Source organism: Mus caroli, unplaced genomic scaffold (assembly GCF_978045245.1).
Source record: "Mus caroli unplaced genomic scaffold, Mus_caroli_1 scaffold_8, whole genome shotgun sequence".
In the NCBI taxonomy this organism is placed as follows: domain Eukaryota; kingdom Metazoa; phylum Chordata; class Mammalia; order Rodentia; family Muridae; genus Mus; species Mus caroli.
In genome coordinates this window covers 61,470,678-61,496,974 of record NW_028227263.1, presented here as the reverse complement: position 1 = coordinate 61,496,974, position 26,297 = coordinate 61,470,678, and the positions used below count along the sequence as shown (strand labels likewise).

At 34.7% G+C, this 26,297-nt stretch overlaps 1 protein-coding gene across 6 annotated transcripts; it reads right to left on the bottom strand.

Annotated features, from left to right (window-relative positions):
• Positions 1-625: 625 nt before the first annotated feature.
• On the bottom strand, positions 626-18,100 carry LOC110287849 (vomeronasal type-2 receptor 116-like). Of its 6 annotated transcripts, XM_085841571.1 has the most exons (8): positions 17,888-18,100; positions 17,718-17,810; positions 17,495-17,629; positions 14,407-14,686; positions 13,237-14,043; positions 12,315-12,542; positions 11,813-11,936; positions 627-3,013 (listed from the first exon to the last, which is right to left on the bottom strand). In XM_085841571.1, exons 2-8 carry the CDS (start codon positions 17,759-17,761, stop codon positions 2,094-2,096), a joined length of 2,538 nt encoding a protein of 845 aa, XP_085697697.1. In that variant the 5' UTR covers positions 17,762-17,810; positions 17,888-18,100; the 3' UTR covers positions 627-2,093. The 6 variants fall into 6 exon arrangements, with proteins under 6 accessions (XP_085697699.1, XP_085697701.1, XP_085697697.1 ...); XM_085841573.1 differs by lacking the exons at positions 17,495-17,629; positions 17,718-17,810; positions 17,888-18,100 and adding an exon at positions 15,879-16,039 and having other exon boundaries at positions 626-3,013; XM_085841575.1 differs by lacking the exons at positions 17,495-17,629; positions 17,718-17,810; positions 17,888-18,100 and adding an exon at positions 15,614-15,725 and having other exon boundaries at positions 626-3,013.
• Positions 18,101-26,297: the final 8,197 nt, after the last annotated feature.

The following is a 26,297-nucleotide window of genomic DNA, read 5'->3' as shown; positions in this document are numbered from 1 at the left end:
GAAGACATAGGCACAGGGGAAAAATTTCTGAACAGAACAGCAATGGCTTCTGCTATAAGAGCAAGAATCACTAATGGGACCTCATAAAATTGCAAAGCTTCTGTAAGGCAAAAGACACTGTGAAAAAGACAAAAAGGCCATTAACAGATTGGGAAAGGATCTTTCTCAATCCTAAATCAGATGGGAGACTTATATCTAATATTTACAAAGAGCTCAAGATGATGGACTCCAGAAAAATCAAATATCCCTATTGAAATATGGGGTACAGAGCTAAACGAAGAATTCTCAACTGATATACTATCTTTATGGAAACCAATGATATACTTTAAAAGCACATGCATTTAGAATTATGAATTTAGAAGAGATTTTCAATAGCTTAATAAAAGGTAGATTATTCAGATCTATACTCATGGAATAATTCATGTCCACCATGTATTTGGTTCATGAGAATGACAAAATAATTATATAGAGTATTTGAGGACTAGACAGATGTAAATGATATTGCTTTTTCAGTTACACTGTAGTACTTAATCTTACATTTCTTTTATAAACATAACTAAAATACTAATTATTTTAAATTTTTATTCTTTATTCAGGGTACCCTTGCCCAATGTCAAACTTTACTCTTAGCTTTTATGCACATTCAAATTACAGGATCTTTCCTTTCTCTTCACATAAAATCCATCTAAGGTATTCCATCTAAAAATTCGCAGAAATGATGAAAAATTTAGGGCAAAATTCATGAAAAGTAATATTGGGAATTCAGCTTCAAATTATAGATGACATGTGAATTGTACCTAGTGAATAATTCAAATTATTTCAATTATTACATAAACTTATAAATTATAAGTAATTATGAAATTTCACAATAATTTAATTGTGACATAATAATAGTCATTCCAACTTTCCCTATATTGCTTCTATCACTTTTCAATACAAACTTCTCCCAAAGTTTGGCTTTGTTTTTTGATAATTCATTATGTATAGTTAGTGATGCTAGACTGCAAAGATTTAGGGCCATTTACTAGACAGTATATATTCTAGCATTAACCATGTCCTCAAAAAAATAATGAGTTTTCCTTCAAAATGCCCTCTCTACTTATAGTTTAAAGAATGTTGGAGGAGACCTAAATAAGGTCTTCTGAATTTATGCCAGTGTTTTCAATTTTTGATATTTTGGAGATTTTGTTTAGTAATTAGAATTTCAAGAGCAGCATCCTATTATAAAGATAGAATATCCCAACACTTCTAAGTGATTGGCCCTTAGTTTGTCTGCCACCTATGACTTGAAATTTTCCAAGACTTGATCTTGAAGCTGGTTTACTAAAGGTGGAGCACCCGATCTGTTATTCTTTGTAGTTTAAACCATTGTGCATTTCTTAACTACTTGCTATATGTTATATGATTAATTACCTATGACTACGTTTAAGAAAAGTCTATGTCCTAAAATATAAACATCAATACAAGGATATGCATTTTAAAGAATGGACACTTAGCAAAATAACAACAGATTTATATGGATTTGTATATATCCTCATTCATGAGGCTTATAGCAGAATTACAGTATAAGTTATGGAGTATCATCATTATGATCAGAATTAAAATTGAAACAGAAAGCAGTGATAACATAAATTTTTATCATCCCATATCCTGGAATATCATGTTACACAGAAAATTTTTAATTGTTCTTTATAAAATTCTTTGCAGACCTAGAAAATATAAGAGGATTCCTTCATAATTTCTACATGTATATACTATCAACATGGCAATATTTTTTTCTAGAAAGTAACAATTTCACAAAATTAATACAGGTAGGTTGATAATACATGAAATAATTTGCAAACCCAAATACCACTTTTAGATACCTGATAGTTTGATAATAAAAATAAACTGGAACTAGAGGTATAAAAGTGTCTAATTACAAAGTTTATTCAACAAACTGAGGTCCAGGTCATGTATTTGAATTTTATTATACAGCATATGTTCTATATTGTTTACGTGATAAAATTTCATATTTCAACATAATACTTGAGGAATAGAAGCAGCTTTGTAAAAATGTAGAAAATTTTGGTATAGTATATAAGTGATTAAATTTAACTTATATATTCAGCTTTTGCATGTGGTTTCCTGAACTTTTGAAAAGAATTTATGTGTGGTCTTAATAAAATAATGTAGCATTTAGGGGCAAAAATGCAAAGAAGCAGCCCTGCACTTGATGCCAAGATACAGAACACTTCCACAGCAACCATAGTCTTGCCTTTGGTGCTATGGTAGACAGGGATGAAAGTGATCCAGACACTGCAGAACACCAGCATGCTGAATGTCAAGAGCTTGGCTTCATTGAATGTATCAGGCAGATTCCTGGCCAAGAAAGCTACAGTGAAACTTGCTAGAGCAACAGAGCCCATGTATCCAAGGACACAGTAGAAGGCAATCACTGAACCTTTGTTGCAAACAATGATGATGTGGCCATGTACCACTTGAACATCAGCATCAACAAATGGAGGAGAAGTTCCCAGCCAAATTCCACAAAGAATCAGCTGAATCATGGTGCATATGAGAATGATATATTTGGGTGCCCCTGACACAAGCAGCCACCGCATTCTTCTTCCTGGAATGGTTATCTTGAATGCTAGTAGAACAGTAATTGTCTTAGCCAAGATAGTAGAGGTAGCCACAGTGAAAGCAATAGCAAAAGTGGTTTGCTGAAGGATACAGATGACCATAGTGGGATGACCAATGTAAAGAAAGGAACAGATAAAACAAAATACGAGGGAGATGAGTAGTACATAGCTGAGAGTTTGGTTATTGGCTTTGACTATGGGAGTTTCTCGGTGTTTCAGGAAGATGCAGAGTACAACAGATGTAAGGACAGAGAAGCATAGAGCAGAGCCAGCCAGAGCTTTTCCCAAAGGGTCTCTATAATCTAAAATAGACACAACTTTTTGGAGGCAAAGAGTATGGTCTTCATTTGCATATTGATCTTCTCGACACTTCACACACTGATCCATGTCTAGTATAGAAAGGAAAGTGTTATCAGAAATATTTATTATCATTTACAAGATATACTGAGTTAATGCATTGGAAAAGTCATAGCTAAATTAGACTTGCATCTTGTGGTATAGGTTAATTTAAATGTGGAACCTGCATAGCATTTGATATAAATTTTAATTCTTGTCAACTTTATGCAAGATTTGCTTATAATTATTTTATATATTCAAAATATTTATAGCATATTTCAAAAACTCATACATCATATAATTTTCATGTTTCCACTATTATATATCTTAGATTGATCATTCAAGGAAACAAACTTTTATAATTAAATCATGCTCTAAATTATGTAAAAATAACTAATAATGGGCTGTGTCCATACATCTTACTGTTTAAAGACCAGCAATTCTTTTGTTCTACATTATAATTTTGCAATTCTAATATCAAATAAAATAGATTTTCATTGAAAAGTTATTATAAAAAATAAAAGAAAGAAAAAAGAAGGAAAATAATGAATACCAGATACTGATTAAAGGTAAAATCCAGAAGGAGGACCACTTGAACATCTTGAATATTTCTGCCCCAAAAGCAAGGGCACCCACATATGTAAAAGAAACATAAGGAAGATTAAAGTACACATTGAACCTATCTTACACAATAATAAGAGACTTTGACACTTCACTCCTGCCAATGGACAGATTATGGAAACACAAATTAAACAGAGACAACATTGAAACTAAGAGAAGGTATAAATCTAATGGAGTTAATACATATCTACAGACCATTTCATGCTGAAAGAAGGAATATACCTTCTCAGAACCTCATGGTAACTTCTCAAATAAAAACCATATAATTGGACACAAAACAAATGTCAACCAATAAAAGAAAACTGAAATAATCGCATGCATTCTATCATATCAGCACAGACCAATGCTGCACTTCCACAAAACAGAACAACAGGAAGCCCACATATACATGGAAGCTAAACAACTAGCTACACAATGATAAATTAGTCAAGGAATAAATAAAAAAAGAAATTAAAGAGGATTTAGAATTTAATGAAAATGAAAGCAAAAACATACCAAAACTTATGGGCCACAGTGAAGGCCATGGTAAGCAGAATATTCATACCTCTGAGTGCTTCCAAAAAGAATTTGTCAAGAACATATTCTAGCAGCCTAACAACATGTCATAAATCTCAAGAACAAATCGAAGCAAATATATATAAGAGGAGTAGACAATAGATAATAATCAAACTCAGCGATGAAGTTATTCAAATAAAAACAAAGAGATCTATTCAAAGAATCAAAAAAAAACATCAGATGGGACATTGAGAAAATCAACAAGATAGATAAACCCTTAGCTAGAATAATCAGAGGGCACAGAGACCATATTCAAATTAACAAAATCAGAAATGAAGATAGAGATATAACAACAGAAACTGAAAAAATTAAAAACTTGCCAAATCTTACTACAAAAGCTTATACTCAATAATGTTAGAAAATCTAGACAAATTGGATAATGTTTTAGATACCAGATGCCAAAGTTAAATTAGTATCAGAAAGCATTAAACAGTAAAGCAACAGCCAAGGAAATTGAATCAGTCAATCAAAGTCTACAAAGCATAAAATCCCCAGGACCAATTGGTCTTTGGGTAGAATTCATTCAGACCTTAAGAAAAGACCTAAAATCATTACTTCTCATATTCTTTCATAAAAAAGATACAGGAGAAACACTACCTAGTAAATTCTATGAATCTACAGCTAAACCGATACCTTCATCACACAAAGACACAAAAAAGAAAGAGAACTTAAATCCATTTTTCTTCATGAACATTGATATAAAAATACTCTATAAAATTCATGCGATCTGAATACAAGAATATATCAAAATGATCATTCACTCTGATCAAGAAGACTTCATCCCAGTAATGCAGGGTTGGTTCAACATATGGATATTCATCAACACAATATAATATAATATATTAAAAAACTGCAATAAAAACCCACAATGTGATCATTTCATTAGATTCTGAAAAAGGCATTGACAAAATAAAAGAGCCCTTTGTGATAAAAGTATTGGAGAAACCTGGAAATCAAGGGCCATACCTAAATATAATAAATGCAATGTAGAGCAATCCTATGGCCAACATCCCACTAAATATAGAGAAACGTGAAGCAATCCCACTAAAATCAGGGACAAGACAAGGCTGTCCACTCTCCCCCATCTATTCAATGTAGGACTTGAAGGTCCAGCCACAGCAGTTGAGATAAAATAAGATAAAATGAGATAAAAATATTACAAAATCAAAAGGAGGGAGTAGAGATATCAGTACTTTCAGATGATATGATAAAGCAGCGAGGGGCACATGAGGAAAGGCCTCAGTTCTCAGGAGACTTATTTCATCTCCAAGAGCTCTTTCAAACACCAGCCAGTGGCAAAGACCCGGTAACTGTTGATGAAACTACAAAAATAGCTCTGCAGTTTCCACAACCAGGACATACCATAAACCCAGCAAGCATGAAGAGACAGTCCAACATGAGTCTCATGAAAGACATGAGAGAATTTCCATACTTGAAAAACAAACACAGTCACAAGGCAGAGACACAGGCACACCAGCACCAATGCAGGAAGAAAATGGCACCACAGCCATTATGGAAACTCCAAAGCAGAAACTGGATTTCATAGGAAATTCAACAGGACATAAGAGGAGGCCACGGACACCCAAGAACAGGGCTCAGCCCCTAGAAGACCTGGATGGCTTCTAAGAACTCTTCCAAACACCATCTGGTGCCAGTGACCCTATGAGCATTGAAGAAAGTGCAAAGACGTCTTTGGAATCTTCACAAGCAGAACCAGTCAGAACCCCAGCAAGCACAAAGAGACGGTCTAAGATGAGTCTCATGAAAGTGGATATGAAAGACCTTTCCATACTTGAGAAACAAACACAGTCACGAGGCAGAGTCCCAGGCACACCAGCACCAGTGCAGGAAGAAAATGTCTGCACAGCCTACATGGAAACTCCAAAGCAGAAACTGGATAATGCACAGAAGAGATGCCAAAAAAAAAAAAAAAAAGAAAGAAAGAAAGAAAAGAAAAGAAAAGAAAAAGAAACCTATGAAAGAAGTCCTATATGTGATAAACAACTTCAGGAAAAGTGACTGGATGCAAAACTAACTCAAACAGATAACGAGCCTTCCTCTTCTAAAAGAATAAATGTGCTGAGAAAGAAATTAGCTAAACCATGCTAATCTCTGTATTGTTCCAATTTTAGTGTATGTGCTGCCAAAGCAAGCACTCTGGAAATCAGTCTGGCGGTTGCTCAGAAAATTGGACATAGTACTACCGAAGGATCCCACAATACCTCTCCTGGACATATATCTAGAAGGTGTTCCAACCGGTAGGAAGGACACATGCTTCACTATGTTTATAGCAGCCTTATTTATAATAGTCAGAAGCTGGAAAGAACCCAGATGCCCCTCAACAGAGGAGTGGATACAGAAAATGTGGTACACAGTTACACAATGGAGTACTACTCAGCTATTAAAAAGAATGAATTTATGAAATTCCTAGGCTAATGGATGGACCTGGAGGGCATCATCCTGAGTGAGGTAACACAATCACCAAAGAACTCACACAATATGTATTCACTGATAAGTGGATATTATCCCAGAAACTTAGAATACCCAAGATATAAGATACAATTTGCTAAATGCCTGAAACTCAAGAAGAATGAAGACCAAAGTGTTGACACTTTGCCCCTTCTTAGAATTGGGAACAAAACATCCATGGAAGAAGTTACAGAGACAAAGTTTGGAGCTGAGAGGGAAGGATGGACCAACTAGAGACCGCCATATTCAGGGGTCCAGCCCATAATCAGCTTCCAAACGCTGACACCATTGCATACACTAGCAAGATTTTGCTGAAAGGACCCAGATATAGCTGTCTCTTGTGAGACTATGCCGGGGCCTAGCAAACACAGAAGTGGATGCTTACAGTCAGCTATTGGATGGATCACAGGGCCCACAATTGAGGAGCTAGAGAAAGTACCCAAGAGCTAAAGAGATTTGCAACCCTATAGGTGGAACAACAATATGAACTAACCAGTACACCCCCTGAGCTCTTGTCTCTAGCTGCATATGAATCAAAAGATGGCCTAGTTGGCCATCAGTGAAAGAGAGACCCATTGGTCATGCAAACTTTATATACCTCAGTATAGGGGAACGCCAGGGCCAAGAAGTGAGAGTGGGTGGGGGAGTGTGTGGGGGACTTTTGGGATAGCATTGGAAATGTAAATGAAATAAATACCCAATTTTAAAAAAAAGATAAAAAAACTCAGTTGACAGCAGATGCTTACAAGGTTTTGGAGAAAGAGGGACACTCTTCCATTGCTGCTGGGATTGTGAGATGGTACAACCACTGGAAATAAGCTTGGTGTTTTCCCAGAAAATTGGAAATAAATTTACCTGAGGCCCCAGTATTACAGCTCTAGGGCAAATGATCCTCTAACATATAGCAAGGACACATGCTCCACTAAACTCTTAGCAGCCTTATTTATAATAGATAGAAGCTGGAAACAAACTAGAGGTACTCTCAACAGAGGAATGAGTACATTAAATGTGATATATTTGCACAATGGAATACTACTTAACGATTAAAAACAAAGACTTCACAAAATTCACAAATCAATGGATGGAATGTGAAAATATCAGCATTGTTAAATAACCCAGTCAAAAATAACACACACATACGCACGCACAAACACACACACACATACACACACACACACACACACACACACACACACACACACACACACACATGACATGGAATCTATGAGTGGATATTATCAAAAAAGAACCTGAAGAATTCCCACTATACACCTCTTATACCAAGTGAAAACCAAGAAGAAAGAAGACCACACCAATGTGTGGAAGCTACAGTCCTACTCAGATGGGGGAATTAAATAAACTTTGGAAGTAGAGGGAGAGAGTAATTAGGAAAGGAGGGAGGAAGGGGTAGGGAAAAAAGGGAACAGGTCATCTAATTACTGAGATAGAGGAAAAGTACAGACATTCATGAATCTTAAAGAAGAGTAACAATTGGGGAGGGTAACTGGGTGTAGCCACTAGAAACATCCAGATGCTAGGAACTCAAGCGATTCCCAGTATACAAGGGGGAGGACATTATCTTAAATACCCAAAAAAATTAGAGATAGAACCTACAGAGTCCACATCTAGTGGATAGGCATGGACTCCGGTTGAACAATGGTGCCACACACCCATATCCAAAATTTTAATCCTGAATTCTGCTTGTTAAACAAATGCTAAGAGTGTGTGCTGGCAGGAGTGTGATATACCTGTCTAGTGAGACGCTCTGCCCGAACCTGACAAATACAGAGACAGAGAGGTTCAGAGTTAACAATTGGACTTAGCAGAGGCTCCCCAATGGAGGAGTTAGAGAAAGGACTAAAGGAGATTTGAGGGTTTGCAACACCATAGGAAGAGCAATATTATTAGTACACATGGAGGGGACAATGGCTCTAGCCATATATGTAGCAGAGGCTGGTTTTGTAGGGCACCAATGGGAGGAAAAGCCCTTGGCCTTGTGAAGCCTCATTTCTCCAGTGTAGAGAAATGCCAAGGTAGGAAGACAGGGGTAGTTGTGTGGAAAGGGAAACATCCCAATAGAAGCAGGTTTGGGAGATGAAATAGAAGCATTCTGGGGGAAAACAGGAAAGGGGATAACATTTGCAATGGAAAGAAAGGAAAAATCCAATAAAAATATTAACATGTTATAACCAAATTTAAATATAAATTATTATTATTATTATTATTATTATTATTGTTGTTGTTGTTGTTGTTGTTGTTGTTGTTGTTGTTGTTAATTATAACGCAAGCCATTACGCATATTGGGCCAAAAGGAATATACCTTCATCGCTGATGTGAGTGTAAATCAATACGGAAATTACTAAGAAAATTGGGATTAGATTTATTACCAAAATCAGCTTTAACACTCATACATATGCACCCAAATATGTTTACATAACCGCAACAGCACTTGTTTATTATGATCTTTTTAGTTTTATTGAAAAGAACCAGAAAATGAAAACAACCTAAATGCACTTCAACTCAATAAAGGATAAAGAAAATATACTACACCTACACAGTGCAGGATGACTCAGCTGTTTAAAATAAAATGACTTTATGAAATTTTGTTTAGAATGGATGGAACAAAAAAGAAGTCAACATGAATAAAATAACCCAATGACCGAAAGCAAATATTGTATGTATTGGCTCAAAATTAGACCATTGTTGTTAAATAAATGATAAGAAGCTACAATACACAACAAGCCCAGAGAGCTATGTACAGAAGAAGTCTCAGCAGTAAAAGGTGCATCTCTCTGGGAAGAAAAATATATCATATTTGTTATTGAAGATCAAGAAGAAAGGAAAGAAATTGATCTTTTGCAGGTTATGGAGAGAGCAGATGGAGACAAAAAGCAGGACTTGGAAGGTATTTCATGGGCACTGTGGAAATACAGTTCAGTGAAAATCACCTGGATGTATAAAGATGATCCTATTGAGAACTTCTCTTAACAAGTATACAGAGACTGAACATGCCATCTTTGGTAACTAGGCCATTGGTATGAAGTAATAAATTCGGCTGTCTTTTTGGCTGAGTGGTTACCATGAAAGTCCCTAAACGAGACAGAGTGATGCTAGAACAGAAGGTCATCATTTGAAACTTAATTGTGTCCCTCCATTGCTGAGGACAGTTTCCTCGCAGGTTACTGAACATAAGGAGTATAGCTCATGTGGGGTAGAATCTAGAATTCACCCATATTACAGTCTCTTTGCCATGATCAGGCATACTTCAGGCTATGACAAAACTAGACCTCATGTTACCACTAAATTGTCATTTGTGAAGTGCAAATCAAAGAATCCTGAGATACCACTTTACACCTAAGAGAATGGATATAATTTTAAAAAATATCTCAAGTCATGGAACATGATGTCAAGACCATGTGCAAACAGAAAAAGCTCCTCTATTGCTGGTGGCAGTGTAAATTTGTACAAGCACCTTGGAAATCAATTTGATATTTTCTCAGAAAACTAGGAATACTTATACTTCATGACCAAGCTATACCACTCCTGTTATATACCCCAAAGATGCCCCACTCCACCACAGAGAGACTTGTTCAACTATGTTAATCTCAGCTTTATTCATAATACCACAAAAAAAAGAAACAAGCAAGATTTCCCTCAACTGAAGAAATCACAAAAAATGGGGCATACCTACACAAAACAATAATATTCATCTAGGAAAACCCCCATATCTTGAAATATAAATGGAATTTTAGTATATCTTCCTGACTGAGAGAGGCCAGAGCAAAAGAAAACACATGGCTCTTATGTACTCATTTACATGTAGATATTAGCCATAAATTTCAGCATAAACATGCTACAATCCACTGGCCCCCAAACATGGGGTAATAAAGTGTTTCCAAATGAGGATATACAAATATTACACAGAAGATGCAACTAAATAGTCTTAGGAAGTCAATTAAGATATAAAACGTTTTGAAGGGGGAGCTAGGGGGCAAGCGGATGGTAAAAAACTATGATGTGAGGGCATCAGAGAAACATGGGAGTGAGAATAGCAATTGAGATGGGCTGCTCAGGGATGAGCTGGAGTCCTGGAAAAGGTAAGAATACAGGGAATATACAGTGATCACTCTAAGGATCTAAGCAGATAGGGATATAGAAACTTAATTGGCTACCTTCTATAGATAGGCACAACTTCAAGAGAAAGGAAAGTGACATCATCAATCTATCCAGGGAACCTTCAGTCAATACATGTGATGACTATTTACAGGGGTAAAGATGTAGCTGTCTGTGGGAACCAATGATTTTCCCAAATTTTATGATGGAGCCACAGTGTGCCACTATTAATTGTACTGTTATGCTTGTAAACAGGAATGTAGCAGAACTGTCTCCTGGGGGGCTTCATGTAAGAGCAGGTGTAAATAGATAGAAAAACCAACAGTAACTATCAGGATGAGTTTATCGAGTATTCTATAAAGTGTGAAATAGACATAGGTGAGCTAGAAGAGTCAAGAACACTACAAGAACACCTACAGCATCAAATAACCTGGACCTCTAGGAATTCATAACGACTAGACCGCCAACTGGGGAGCATGCCATGACTGGAACTAGGTTCCCTAAACACAAATAGCAAATGTACTGCTTGTTCTTCATCTGGGTCCTGTCACAAGTAGAGCAAAATTTATCTCCATCTTTGAGACCTGCCATAGGATTTAATTCCCCTACTTGAGCTGCCACATTGGGCTTTGGCACTAGTGCTGATTTGAACATATAGCATGGTGGAAGAGAATTCAAGAGGAAGCTGTCCTTCTCTAATTGGAAGGATACAGTATATGAGAGGGATGAATTTGTAAGAATGGGACTGGTGGTAGAGGAGAGACTGGGGATGTAAGTAGACTGTAAAGTGAATAAAGGTAAAATATTGTAAATATTCCTTTTTTATAAATTGAAAAGCAAAAACATATCATAACGCAATCAGCATTCTTAAGTGTCCTACAGAAATATTTAGGAAAAATATTGTTTTCCAGGGATCTAGAATAATGAGACAAAAATACAGATCAAGAGAGAGTTTATTCTTTTAAAAAACAGTATATCTGAAGATTTTTACTTTTTAATGTGATATACATTTTACTTTCCACAATGGACTTTGAGAACTATGTTAATATCGGAGAAAAATTCAATCTGAATATTTTGATAAATTATAACCTTACTTGTCATGTTGGAAATTTCATTTTCAAGGCAGGGGTTACAAACAAAACAGCAGATATCCTTTTCTTCCTGAGAGGATTTTCTGAGTCCTGGTCTGCAAGGCATACTACATATTGAGGGAAGAATCTGTGAAAAATTATATGCATTATAAAAATAAGTACAATATCATTATGGACAAGCATCCAGTTATTCATGCTACAGAGATCCAATGAAGACCTGGTTTAACACACATATATTCAATTTTACTATTTTGTATTTTTACAGATAAAATGTATGTCTGCGTAATGATTTATATATTAAGAAATACCTAAAAGCTGGGTGTGGTGGCAAATGCCTTTATACCCAGCAATGGTGAGGCAGAGGCAGGCAGATTTCTGATTTTGAGGCCAGCCTGGTCTACAAAGTGAGTTCCAGGACAGCCAGGGCTACACATGGCAAAGCAAAAGAGGTGGATATTTTTGGTAATTGTGCTACAGTTAAGCATTAAAGTTATGACTTAAATACCTGATCCACATCTATTACCCACTCCATCATTTCCTTAGACATATATAACTGTTGACGACTTGGCAGATGACCTGAAAATCTTCCTATTTTCATTTTAAGTCCATAATCATTTTGAAAATCCATGATATAGAAAATGTCATACTCTGTATCCTGTTTCAAATTCTGGTTCATGTTGACTAGGTCTCCAGCAGGATTTACAAATTGTAAGGTCTTCAGAATAGAAAACATCTAAAACACATTTGTCATTTTGGATTCAACTAGGCTTCCGCATTAGAACAGAAAGTATTACATTTAGAACATTCCCGATTATTATTATCCTTTCCAAAAACCTAACGTCATGAGAAGTATTCAGAATTAGACACAAAAATAAATTTCATGTGGATGTAAAGGTAGTTCCACATTGTTTACTAATAAAATTTTCTTGCTGGATTTGGAGCTTTAAAACCTACAGTCCTGATTTTTATGCTTGGAGAGTAATGATATGTTCTCTACGGTTTTTTTGCCACTTGAGTAATTTGATCACAGTTAATGGAATAGAAATTATTAATCAGTGAAATTAATGGAAAACTACTTGATAGTATCTGGGATCTATTTAGTAACTTGAGTAGCAACATTTGAATAACATAAAAGACAAGTAATTTACTTATTTCTATTTAAGAATTTCATAAGAAAAATTAATACGTGAGACTCATGTGGAATAAATATCTTGAAATTAATTTATGACTTAGTGAATGCTGACTTGCATACTTGTGTCAACTTTGTCATATTATATGACAGTAACATGATCTGTCAACTATGCAGTAATGGGGTACAGAACTTTGTACTTTTATGGGTGAAATTTCTTATTGACATGGCTTTAGACCATGTGGTTCTATTAAAGAACTCAAACCATATAAATGCCATTTAGTGTAATACTCATTACCTTCCAGGTGTCAAATTCAAGTTTTTTCCCAGCATTATTTGGCCACATGTCTACTTGTTGCAGAAGCATCTCATGGAGTGAATGGGCCACAGCATATATAGCATTGTATAAGTTATAGCATGTATCACTCATGGCCATTCCAAGTGGTGTCATGAATAACCATTTAAATACAATTTTGGTTGGACAATTCTTCAGCTTCTTACAATTAGATGGTGGCAAAGAACATCTAAAATATGTCCACCATAGTTTGGCAAAGGAAAATTCACTGCTGTAATTTGAAGGGTGTATTGTTTGGATAAATTGTTGAAAACCAGATATTTCAGGTTTCTGGTGTGAAAAAATGAATGTCCCAGAGGAGGAATATAGCATGAAATCTCCTAGATTTGTGATCATATCAAATTGTGACACACTAACCCAGATTCTAAAAATGCCTTTGGATTTACACAAATGGAGGACAATATCTATGGGAGAGGTGTAGTCTCCATACACTATCACAACTTTTGCTGAAGACATTACAATTCTGTTAAAATACCTTTGAAACTCTTTACGGGCCATGCTATGCTCAGTTAGGATAGTAATCGCAAATGATAAACAGACAATGTGTTTTTGCATTTCTCCTCTCAATTTAGAAAGGAATTGAATTCCATGGTCATCATTTGTAATCATCGCTCCTATCCAGTTCCATTTGAAATGAACCATTAGGGACACCATGGCTAGTGGTAGAGATGTGTCCTTTGGAGATATCTGGTAAAGGTGAGGAAAGTGCTCATTATCACTCAAAGAAAGATGAAAATGACCGCAGAAAAGCTGAAAAAATACAGAACATAGGCAACAGTATGAACATGATGTAGACTGTGCTTGAGCTGAGTGTATTCATTCTAGAAAGTGTTTATTCTTCATCTCATTATTACAATTGTATCCAACCATTTTTGATTCTGTAAACAATAAAAGTATGCTGAGTCTTTTGATATAACATTTCACAATGCTGCTGCCTCCCATTCCCATTTATGATAAATTGTGTTTTTTTGGCACAAAACATATCTATGTATTTATGCTTGGTAGATCATAATAAACAGAAGCTGTTCATCTGCTTTTTTAACTGCCTTCTTACTGAGAAAGACTCTTTGTTGTGAGAAAGTATTTCCTTAAAATTAATCCAACTAGACTTACCTCAGGAATGCTATACATGAACATGAGTGGTCCTAGTCTTGTAGTTACTGCCCATATAGGAGCTGTAAATATAATTAAATATCTTCTCTCATCTGTGCAGAAGTAATTAGGAATAAATTCCTTAGTTTGCAAAGCCAAACCTGTTTTTTCACCATCTTTTTGTAGGACACATTCAATATTAACTACCATAGAAATGTTAGGTAAAATATGGAAGTTCATATTTATTTCTTCCAAGGCAAGATAAACAGAGAAAATCAAATGGTTGGTCTTAGGGGTCACCCTGAAAACAGAGCAATAGAGAATAAAATTTCTAAAACTGTATAAGCAAGAGCCAGAAAAATCCTAGCATAGAGAAAGGAAATCAACACAAAAATGTGACAGTCATGTACTGGTTTTAACTGGCAGAAAAAGGAATATAGCATAGGTTTACATTAAATTCTCTAAATTCCTAAAAAATAAATTTCTGTTGTTTTATACAGCCTATAAACACAAATCATAAGGCTATCACCAGCCTTCTTCTCCATGTTCATAATGATGTCATAGGTTATGTTTAGATCTAATCAGAAGAAAAATGATCACATTGCACTTTCTCCTATAATCCATATTTCTCTAACTTTAATGCTGTTACTCAAAAATATCTACAACACAACATTAAAATTTTTACTAGTAGGTATTTAAGCCGAGAATCTCTTCGTACTTCTAATAGTATATCCATGCAAGTTTCCTATTTGAGATTTAAATTTGTGTTAAGTTTTATTTTATCTCTAGCATCATGGTCATGTTTTGGAGAATCCTAATTTATTTACATTAGTATAATATTTGTTTTGCAAGTAGATCACAAACAATGTAGGTACAACAGTACTCTAATATATTACTTCTAAAAATAACTGGCTTATGTAACTGTGCAGTCATGTTTATATTAATGATATAAATGTCCAAGTATTGGTTACAAATTAACAGTGAATAGCTGTACAACAATCTCTTTTGTGTAGGCACAATGGAGCATAAGAAACATACATTGTTTTGGAACCATATCTTCTATGTAATTAAAATGATTTATAGGAAATTATAAATAATTATTCTACTCTGTTACACACACACACACACACACACACACAAACACACACACATTTGATCATGACCACATTAAAATTTAAATACTGAGTCTTGTAGGCATCCAAAGTTTATGTTCTACATAAAACTTTACCTTTTGTTGTTACAGACTAGATAGGAAATTATTGTCTTGATATTTTTTTCTTATTAATAGTAAGTAAAAAGAAATCAAAACACTTCTTTAGATCTCCCTCCTTCTGAACCACCTGAAAATACATAGAGTGCAAATTCATGGAGTCTAAATTGTTAGAGTTCTGGACATAAAACTTTGCATACTTTTGAACGAGAACATTTAGACATATTGATTCTGCTAGAAGAATTTGAATTTAAATTAAATGTATAAAAAATCATTTACTTACATAAGACAAGACTTATCTGAAAGAGTATCTAGCTTATCACAGGTTTATGGGAGATGTGCAAATGTGTTTCTGAAGATGTTCTTGTTCACACAACTCTCCTACATTCTTTCTCATTTATAGCTGAGCATTTGCATTTCTGGTTCATCTCTTCCATCCTACATTTTACCGTGAATGTTGATTTTTATTATTAAATACTCATTTTCTCTATTATATAAACACATGGCTTCAACCATTTCTTCTAAATATTTTCTTTGATCTAATCCATAGACAAAAATACTGTTTACCTCCATTTTTATTTTATTCTTATACATTCTATTTAAAAGTGAATAGAATCTTTGCCTAAGGGAGTCAATGTCACTGTACTAATCTCTCTCTCCTGTTCTCTGACTCATAAACACACACACACGCACACACACACACATGTATATATGTACATATCTATGTATATAAATATTATACCATTTTAACTATGATATTATTAAAATTTTTAAATCTTTTAAAAAATAAATGTCCTACAACATGGTGGAGAAATTATCACAATTTCTTCAATTAAAATCTCAAATACAGAAACTCCATTTAAAAATATATATTACATAAAAAGTATATAAATTTTAATAAAGTACATTCAATTCCCATAAATACAAACACATTGAATGTTATTAGAAAAACAGAAATAAATTTAAATGTTGAGTGAGTATAGTACATGTAAATAGACAGTGATAATGAGAAATAAAATTTTGAAATATGTAAACGACAGTCTTGGTAATAGAAATGTCTGGACCCATAGTAATCTTCTGTCAAATTTTATCAGGTATCACAGACAACATATTTTATTCTAGCAATTAAAAATAGAAATAGCAAGTCATAGCTTGTATGGACATCTTTTCTTGTAACAAATTAAAAAATATCTTCTGGAATAGGTAGATGATTTATAAGTTTCTAATTGATAAATTTTCTTAAACTTCTGACATTAATGCAAAAAAAAAATATATGGCAATGCCTTTAAAACATTATGTCAAAGAAATGAAACAGAAATTATTCCTTGTGAAAAAACTGTTCTCGCAGTCCTGACCTCTGCTGCAGGATTAATAGACCACAAAAATTTGAAGGTATGCTAGGTATATTATTTGAATAAAATCTGTATATCTTCTTAATACATGTAACTAATGATAAGGGCAGATACCCACATGGCTGATGTATAAGAACTGGGCATCCATTCTGACAGATGAAGTATTAGCAGACCAATAAAGACCACTATATTTTAGTCTCTATGAAATCAACCAAAAACAATGTTTGTTCCAAATTTCTCAGGTAAATTTGAAGAAAAAGTAACTTGGAAATTGGCAAGTTATGGGAATCTCTCTACTAGCAAGGTAAACACCATGTGTCATTCATTCAGCATTTACTTAGAGATTGTAACTCAAAAACGAAAAACAATAAGGGAATCATAAAACAAGGATAACTGAAAAAAATACAAGCATTGAAACATAAAATAAATTTTGGATATCTCCTCGAAAAGGAGAGCCAGAAGTCACATGGTATTATGGTCTACATCCCAGCATCTATATCTTGTCTCTAATGATAAAGTAAAATATGTAAATGAAGTGTGCACTTACTGCTTGTCCAGATTCCAACTGAAATAATCATTCTTCACATAACCATGCTTTGTGGAAATAGAAAAGGAACAATAATTTTCTGCATCTCCTAGATTATTTTTGGTATCTTTTATTCTCCAAAAGCATTTGGGGTCACTCAAATGACAAAAAATAAGGGAAATCTTTAGAAACCAGAAGACAGAGATCAAAGAAAACATCTTTATCCTGCCAGCAAGATATCTACCTGAGAAAAATGCAGCTTATACATTCAGATAGACAGAGTCTCATGTATTAATATTTTGTGAACCCATCCAGGTGACACTATTTATTACTGTACCTACTGCTAAAGGACAGATGTACTTCTCTGAGCAATTTACTTTTCAGTTCCTTGTTTGCCTCTGGAGGATTCTGTACCTACTGCTAAAGGACAGATGTACTTCTCTTAGCAATTTACTTTTCAGTTCCTTGTTTGCCTCTGGAGGATTCTTAAATAGTCTATATCCTTAGGCTCGGTATCTGAGATCATATGTTCACATAACAAATAAGGTGTAATAACTTTCTTCATGATTATCCTTTACATCCATATCACTTATGGTTACATCCATGTCAGTAGACATGAACGAACATCATTTTTGATTCCTCTTGTGCAAATTTTCTAACAAGCCTAGTTCATCAAACCAGTTTTTTTTAAATGACAATTTGAAACAGTTAACTCAGATTACATCAGGTATTCCAAATGAGCTTTGCTTCAAATTATGCCAATGGCTCCAACTGAACTCAATTTAACTCAGTAATAAACAAATTAATAATATCATGCAATCCCTGCCTGTGTCCCTAGTACTTGCAGTGATTAATTTTATAAGGTGTCTTGTAGAGTGTTTTCCTCTATCTTTAATTAATAACTATAAACTGAATTACTTTTGTGTCAGTGTTATGGAAGAATGAGTTATTTGAATTTAACGTTTTCATAAACGTATTTTGTAAAAGCTGATTTTGCAGGAAATTTAAGGCTAGTAAAATTTACTTTATTTTTCTGAAGGGAAGTTTAAACAAGTTGAGTGCACAGAATATCATTCTTAACCTCAATTTTTATTAACCTTAATTTTTATACTGATTAAGAATTCCAGTCTATTATAATGTAAGAGCTTTTGCATAATGATTCATCCTTACAATGCACATAAGCCCTAGATTATATTCAGTTTCTATTACTATTTAAAGTTATTTATAATCATTTTTATTTACTCCTCTTCTGTTGTAGTTTACTTTTTGGAAGATTTTGTGAGTGATATATCTATATCTATATCTATATCTATATCTATATCTATATCTATATCTATATCTATATCTATATCTATATCTATAATCTATCTTTATCTATATCATCTATATCTATATCTATCTATCTATCTATCTATCTATCTATCTATCTATCTATCTATCTATCTATCTATCTATCATCTATCTATCTATCTATCTATCTATGCAATAGGAAGCAAAAATTATCCCTTTAAGGAGTGAAAAAGTCTCACTACAAAAGACAGCTTAAAGACTCAGTGTATGTGGCTAGGCATATAACCTGCTAATCTTTTTTGTTTTTGTTTTTGTTTTTTTAGTATCAGTTGTTAGAACAAGTTTTCCAAAATATATGAGTTCTGCAATTAATTAGCTTTTGTATTTTGCTTTTTCCTGGTTGCTATATTATATTGCATTGTTCTGACTGTGATTGTTTAAAAAAATTAGTAATTTTTTTTAGTTCTTTGCTAGTCTTTATTTTTGCACTATTTTTGATTATAATAATATACTTCCATAATTCTTTCAATTCCCATATTTATCATACAAAGAACTTTAGTATATAATTTTTTACATCTATGAACCTTACATTTTGCTGGAAATTGCTAAGGATAAGTGGTCGTTCAAAGAAAGACAGTCACGTTATTTGGGTATGGATTATATTAAAACATACAAAATCTGTCTTTCTTTCCTAGGAACTAAAACTTTCATTCATTAATACCAATGATGGAATTGTGTATGCAGCTCTCTTCTTTATATCTGAATATGATCTTTCTTAGATTTACAAGGCTTTGTGTTTCCAGGGAAAGTCCATGGGATTTTACACCTTCTCTGGTGTTTCTAAGAGTATGTTTTCTTCTAGTAATCTACAAACTCTGTAAGTTACATTCAGTCTGCTCAGATTATCTCAGTAATTCCTGTACCCTGAAGAACATGGATTAACTATGATATCCTCAGACTAGAATAATGCGTAGTTTTTCATTATTATCATTTCAGTTCAGTCATTTCTCTCTGCTAATTATCATATACAAAGAAATAGAAACTTTTAAGATATGTGTTGAGAGCTCTCTTGGAATATGCAATTAATTTAAGAAATTTGGGATCCTATACCCACTGTCCACATATGTAGCAATAGTTCAGTTTGGTATTAGTGGAGGTCCTTCAACAACTGTAGCAGGGGCTATCCTGTGTTGTTTTCCTGTGGTTCCTGTTTCTCTAAGTGGTCTGAGTTTTCTGACCTCAATTGGAGCGGATGTGCCTAGTCCTACAGTGACTTGGTATTCCAGGATGGGACTGTACCGAGTGTGGTGAGCCTCCTCTTCTCAGAGTAGAACATTTCTTAGGTAGGGTTTTACTTCTGTGAGCAGATATCATGACCAAAGAAACTCTTTTATGGACAACATTCAAATAGGGCTGGCTTACAGGTTAAGAGGCTCATCAAGGTAGGAGTATGAGAGTATCCAGATGGTGCAGGGAGCTGAGCTTTTCAAAGGCAAACAGGAAAGATTGTACAGTGATCTTAAATCCCATGCCCACATTGACAGACTTTATGTAACAACACCATTGTTGCTTTCTCTGTCCATGTGAAGGTTGTCTTATGATTTCTGTATGCACCTCGGAGTTAACCCTGTGCTATAGTTCTCCAAAACACTATCCTGCACAGAGACGGCTTGTCTCCCAGGAGCACTGACACACCCAAGATAAGAGGCTCAAAAGAGGTTCCAGTCAGAGCGAGTAAGACAAACTAATATCAGAGATAACCAGATGGTGTGAGGCATGACAAAGAATATGTGATAAAAACCAAGACTACTTGGCATCATCAGAACCTAGTTATCACATCACAACAAGCCCTGAATACAACATACACCTGAAAAACAAGATTCTAAAATTCTCTTTTATTGTTGGGTTCTTGTGAGATTTAGGAATCAGAGTAATTGTGGCTTCATAGAATGAATTAGGTAGTATTTCTTCTCTTTCTCTATTCTGGAATAGTTGAAGGAGTATTTTTATAATAATTTTGTTGAAGATCTGGTAGAATTCTGCACTAAAGCCATCTGGTCCTGGGCTTTTTATTTTTTATTTTTTATTTTTTTGGTTGGGAGGATTTTAATGAATTTAGTTAGGTGATTTGTGCCTGTTTAGATAGTTTATGTGCTCTTGATTTAAGTTTAATATGTGGCATCTGTCTTGAAAATCATCAGTCTAATCTATATTTTCCAGTTATGTTGAGTATAGGCTTTGTAATTGAATCTGATGATTTATTTATTTTTTTACTTTCCTCAGTTCCTGTTGTTATGTCTTTATTTCATTTCTGATTTTATTAATTTGGGTACTATCTCTGGGTCCGTTAGTTTCTTTATCTAGAGGTACATCAATCTTGTTGATATTTTCAATGAACTAGCATTTGGTTCCTTGATTTTATGTATTGTTCACTTTTTTCCATTTGGTTGATTTTTGCCATGAGTTTGACTATTTCCTGCTTTCTACTCCAAATGGGTGTGTTTGCTTTTTTTCTTTTTTCTTTTTTCTTTTTTTTCTTTTTTTCTAGAGCTCTCAGGTGTGTTGTTAAGTTGGTAGTGTAGGATTTCCCCCAACTCCTTTATCAGGGCACTTAGTATCATGAATTTTCTTCTTAGCACTGCTTATATTTTTCCCTATAAGTTTGGAATGCTGTTTCATCATTTTCATTGAATGACAGAAATTCTTTACTTTTTTTTCTTTATTTCTTCTATGACTGAGTTATGACCAAGTAGAGAGTTGTTCAGTTTCCATGTTTATGTGTTTTTTTATTGTTGTTGTTTTGTGTTTCTTGAAGACTAAACCTTAGTCCATGGTGATCTGATATGATGCCTGAGAGTATTTCAATGTTCTATCTGTTGAGGCTTCTTTTGTGACTGATTATATGGTCCATTTTAGAGAAGGTACCATTGGGTGCTGCAAGGATATATTATCTTGTTTTAGGATGATAGAGGGTATATCTATCTGTTATATCCATTTGGTTCATAACTTTTTTTCAGTCTCTCTGTTTAGTTTCTCTTTCAATGATCTGTCCCATAGTAAGAGTGGCCATTGAAGTCTCCTACTATTATTGCATGGGGTCAATATGTGTTTTGTAGTCTGTTAGCTTAGGTCTTTTTATTGGGGATTTGAGACTGTTGATCATGAGAGATATTAAAGAGAGATGATTGTTAATTTGGTTATATTTGTTATTATAGGTATCATTATGTATATTTGATTCTCTCCTTTTGGCTTTGTTGTAGGATGGTTAACATCTTGTTTTTTCTTTGATGTAGATTCCCACCTTGTGTTGGTGCTTTTCTTCTGGAATTCTCTGTAGGTATGTATCAGTAAATACATATTGTTTGAATTTGGTTTTGTCCTGGAATATATTGTTTTTTCATCTATGCTGATTGAAAATATTGTTAGGTATAGTAGCCTTGGCTTGCATTGTGTTCTCATATGTTCTCCATGACCTCAGTCTAGGCTTTTCTGGATTTTATTGTGTAAAGTCTGGCATAATTCTTATAGGTCTCTTTTACATGGTACTTGTCCATTTTTCCTTGGTGCTTTTAATATTCTTTATTTATTCTGTGAATTTTCTGTTGATTATTATGTATAGAGAGGATTATCTTTTATCTATTTGTTGTTTTATCAACTTCTTGTGCTTTTATGGCCATTTCTTGCTTTGGGTTGGGGAATTTTTTTTTTTTTTTTTTTTTTTAGGATTTTTTTGACAATGTTTTTGGGTCCTTTGAGCTGGGAATCCTCTCTCACCTGTATTACTATTATTCTTAGATTTAGTCTTTTCATTGTGCCGTGAATGATCTGTGTTAGAAGTTTTTTTTTTTTTTTTATGTTTTGATTTTTCTTTGACAGTTGTGTCAGTATCTTCTTAGGTATGTCTATACCTTAGAATCTCTCTTCTATCTCTTGTACTTTATATGTTTTGCTTACCTCTGTAATTCTTGACATTTTCCTTAGGTCTTCAATTTATACCTTTGCCTCCCTTTTTGTTTTCTTCATTGTTTCTCCTTCTACTTTTAGGTCTTGGACCACTTTGTTCAGTTCGTTCACCTGTTTGAATTTGTTTTCCTGTATTTCTTTAAGGGAATTACTTGTTTCCTCTTAAGGGCTTCTACTTGTTTACCCATGTATAATTGTATTTCTTTAAGTAAGTTATTTATATCCTCCTTAAAGTTATCTATTATTTTCATGACATAGGATTTGAAAATGAGGAATGTTCCTCTTGTTCCACATACTCATCAGCATGTGCTGTCACTTGTGTTTTATTTTAGTCATTCTGATGAAGGTAAGATGGAATGTAGCTCTGTTCCTCAATTAGCCCATAACCTCAGAATACCTCTATTAGTCAGGGTTCTGTAGAGTCACAGAACTTATAGATAGCCTCTATATAGTAAATGAATTTATAGATGACTTACTGTCTGCAGTCCAATTCCCAACAATGGTTCAGTAGTAGTAGATGTGAATGGAAGTCCAAGGATCTAGCAGTTGCTCAGTCCCACAAAGCAAGCGGGCAAAACAGCTAGAGTGAGATTCCCTTCTTCCAATGTCTTTATATGGTCTCCAGCAGAAGGTGTAGCCCAGATTAAAGGTGTATGCCACCACACCTTTAATCCCAGATGACTTTGAACTCAGAGATTTCCTATCTTAATCTTGTGGAATCCATAGCAGCTTGCCTCAAGATCTTCATACCAAGATCCATCTTCCAACCTTCAGTATAGGGTCACTGGTGAGCCTTCCAATTCTGGCTTGTAGTTCATTCCAAATATAGTCAAGTTGACAACCAGGAATAGACACTACTATACCCAAGATCCAATTTGCAAAACACAAAACTCATGAAGAAGGAAGACCAAGTGTGGTTACTTCGATATTTCTTATAAGGGGGAAAGAAATGCCCATGGAAGGAGATATAGAGACAAGCTTTGGAGTAGAGACTGAAGAAATTACCATCCAGGGACTGTACTACTTGGAGATTCATCACATAAACCACCATGAAACACAGACACTATTGCAGATGCCAACAAGAGCTTGCTGATAGAAGCCTGAAAATTCTGTCTCCTGAGAGGCTCTGCCAGTTCCTGAAATATATAGAAGTGGATGCTCACAGCCATCCATTGGACTTGTCATATGGTCCGCAATGAAGGAACTAGAGACAGGACCCAAGGAGCTGAAAGGGTGTGCAGCCCCATACGAGGAACCACAATATGAACTAACCATTACCCCAGAGTTCCATGGGACAAAACCGTCAATCAAAGAAAACATATGGTAGGACTCATGGTTCTAGCAGCGTATGTAGCAGAGTATCAATGCCAGGAGAGGCCATTGGTCCTGTGAAGATTCTATGCCCCAGTGTAGGGAATACAAGGGCCAGGGAAGCAGGAGTTTGTGGGTTGGGAAGCAGGGGGAGTAGTACGGTATAAGGTATTTTTGGAGGGGAAACTAGGAAAAAGGATAACATTTGAAATGTAAATTAAAAACTCTAATTAAAATAAAAAATAAAAAATAGGCTTTGACTTGAGTAAATTAGGCATGATGTTATGTAAATTCAGACAGGAAAATTAATTTACCGGTATAAAATTCTGTTGTTATAGCAATTCCATGACTACAGATATAATGAGGGCACCTGTTCTCACATTTCCTTCCGCTACTACTCCAGGTAATTTAGAATATGATCTTGTGTGTGAAATGAATCAGGGATGTGCCCTATTCTTGAGAGCCTTCTAGGTATATGATATGCCTACATATATAGTGTTGTTTTGCTGTTGGATAAAAGAGAAGGGGCAGGATAAGAATAGTTTGGGCTGATTATTGGCTGTCTGAGAAAATATTGACTGACTCCTATTCGTAAGATACAGAAAGATTCAGGAGTCAAAATAAATCATTTAGTTGCAATGAGGGAGAATATGAGTTGTGTCATTTTTCCCTTAGTCTTTGGATAAGAATGCCATATATGGTGTTATTAACATGAGAAAAAAAAAACATTGTTGCCTTGTGAATGGGGAGAGAGCAAAGAATGCTATGGGATTCATCAATAATTGACAGCTGCAACAAATAAGTAAGATGCTTGTTTGGAGGTGGGTAATTATACAAAGAACCTGTGAGCCCTCCCACAATTTCTTGAAAGCTGATGGAATCTGTCAATAATATTTGAAAATATTGTAGGGAGAATGGTAGAATTATTTTTTCTGACTTCCATTATAAGTTCTCCTTGCTAAGCCGCTCACCTTAAGGGCAAGATGTAGTGCAAAGTCAATCTTTGTGACAACCTTAGGTAAATCAGAATGGGAATGGTTCAACCATGTGAGGGGCAAGTTCTGCCACAACACTACTAGAATGTCCATCAATGGACCATATAAATATGGCCTGGATCATGTGTTTCTGAAGTTGGTACAGAAAGAAACACCAAAACTTTCTGTACTAAGTTGGTACTTTCACATATTTTAACCCTGGTGACAGCACTTCAAAGCCCTTCCAAAAGAGAAAAGAGGTGAATGGTCTCTCATGGTCTCTATTTCACTCATGGTCTGAAATAGGCATGAAAGGTTTGAGACAGTTAACAATTTTAAACAATTGCTGTAGTTCCACAAGGAAATTGAATTCTTTTGCTACAATGGAGATATTCAGGGCCTTAATCTTGTCAGAAATATTCAAGCCCAGGAAGTCATATAGGGGAACTCCCTGAATCTTTTCAGGGGCAAACTTCAAGTTGAGGTCAAACAACAATGGAGAGCACACCTTATCAACAACAAAACTTCCATTTATTTCACTAAAAAGTTCCTTGGGGACTGCCCATATGGCTCTGGGCACATATTGCTAACAAATGGTCAGGCTATATTTCATGTCCTGAGGCAGGTCTGTTCATCGATATATTTTCCTTGTTTTTTTTTTTTTTTTTTTTTTTTTTTTTTTTTTTTTTCATATTAGGCTCCCGTACTATAATGGCAAAAACTGTATCTATCCTGGAGAGCCATAGTAATCTGGAAAGAGCAATTCTTAATAACTAGGATCCTCACATGGTACATGTATGGGCTAGCACTAGGATGAGGCAATCACACTTGAGTAATCCCCATTTTTCCAAATGTTTAATAATGGCTCTCAGATCCGCAGAAGCATAATTTTCCATGAATCCCTTTTTTAGTAGTAAATATATTTATTTTTTCATAAAATATGAGTAATACATTAATCACTTTCATTCAATGTTCAATTTTCTATTTTTTCAAATTTTATTAGATATTTTCTTCATTTACATTTCAAATCCTATCCCAAAAGTCCCCTATAACCTCCCGCTGCCTTGCTCCCTACCCACCCACTCCCACTTCATGGCTCTGGAATTCCCCTATACTGGGGCATATAAAGTTTGCAAGACCAAAGGGCCATTCTTCCGAATGATGGCCAACTAAGCAATCTTTCCTACATATGCAGCTAGAGACAAGAGCTCTGGGGGTACTGGTTAGTTCATATTTTTGTCCCACCTATAGGGTTGCAGACCCCTTTAGCTCCTTGGGTACTTTCT

Bases quoted from the DNA above. Each gene is read 5' to 3' on its own strand.
- LOC110287849 (XM_021154361.2), bottom strand. From the start codon at position 17,691: ATGTTTTCTTTGATCTCTGTCTTCTGGTTTCTAAAGATTTCCCTTATT. The intron at 11,937-12,314 runs GTATTTAAGTCA...AATTTTTCACAG, and splicing joins GGGTAATAGATGTGGATCAG to ATTCTTCCCTCAATATGTAG. The intron at 3,014-11,812 runs GTAAGGTTATAA...TTTCTATACTAG, and splicing joins TGAAATTTCCAACATGACAA to ACATGGATCAGTGTGTGAAG.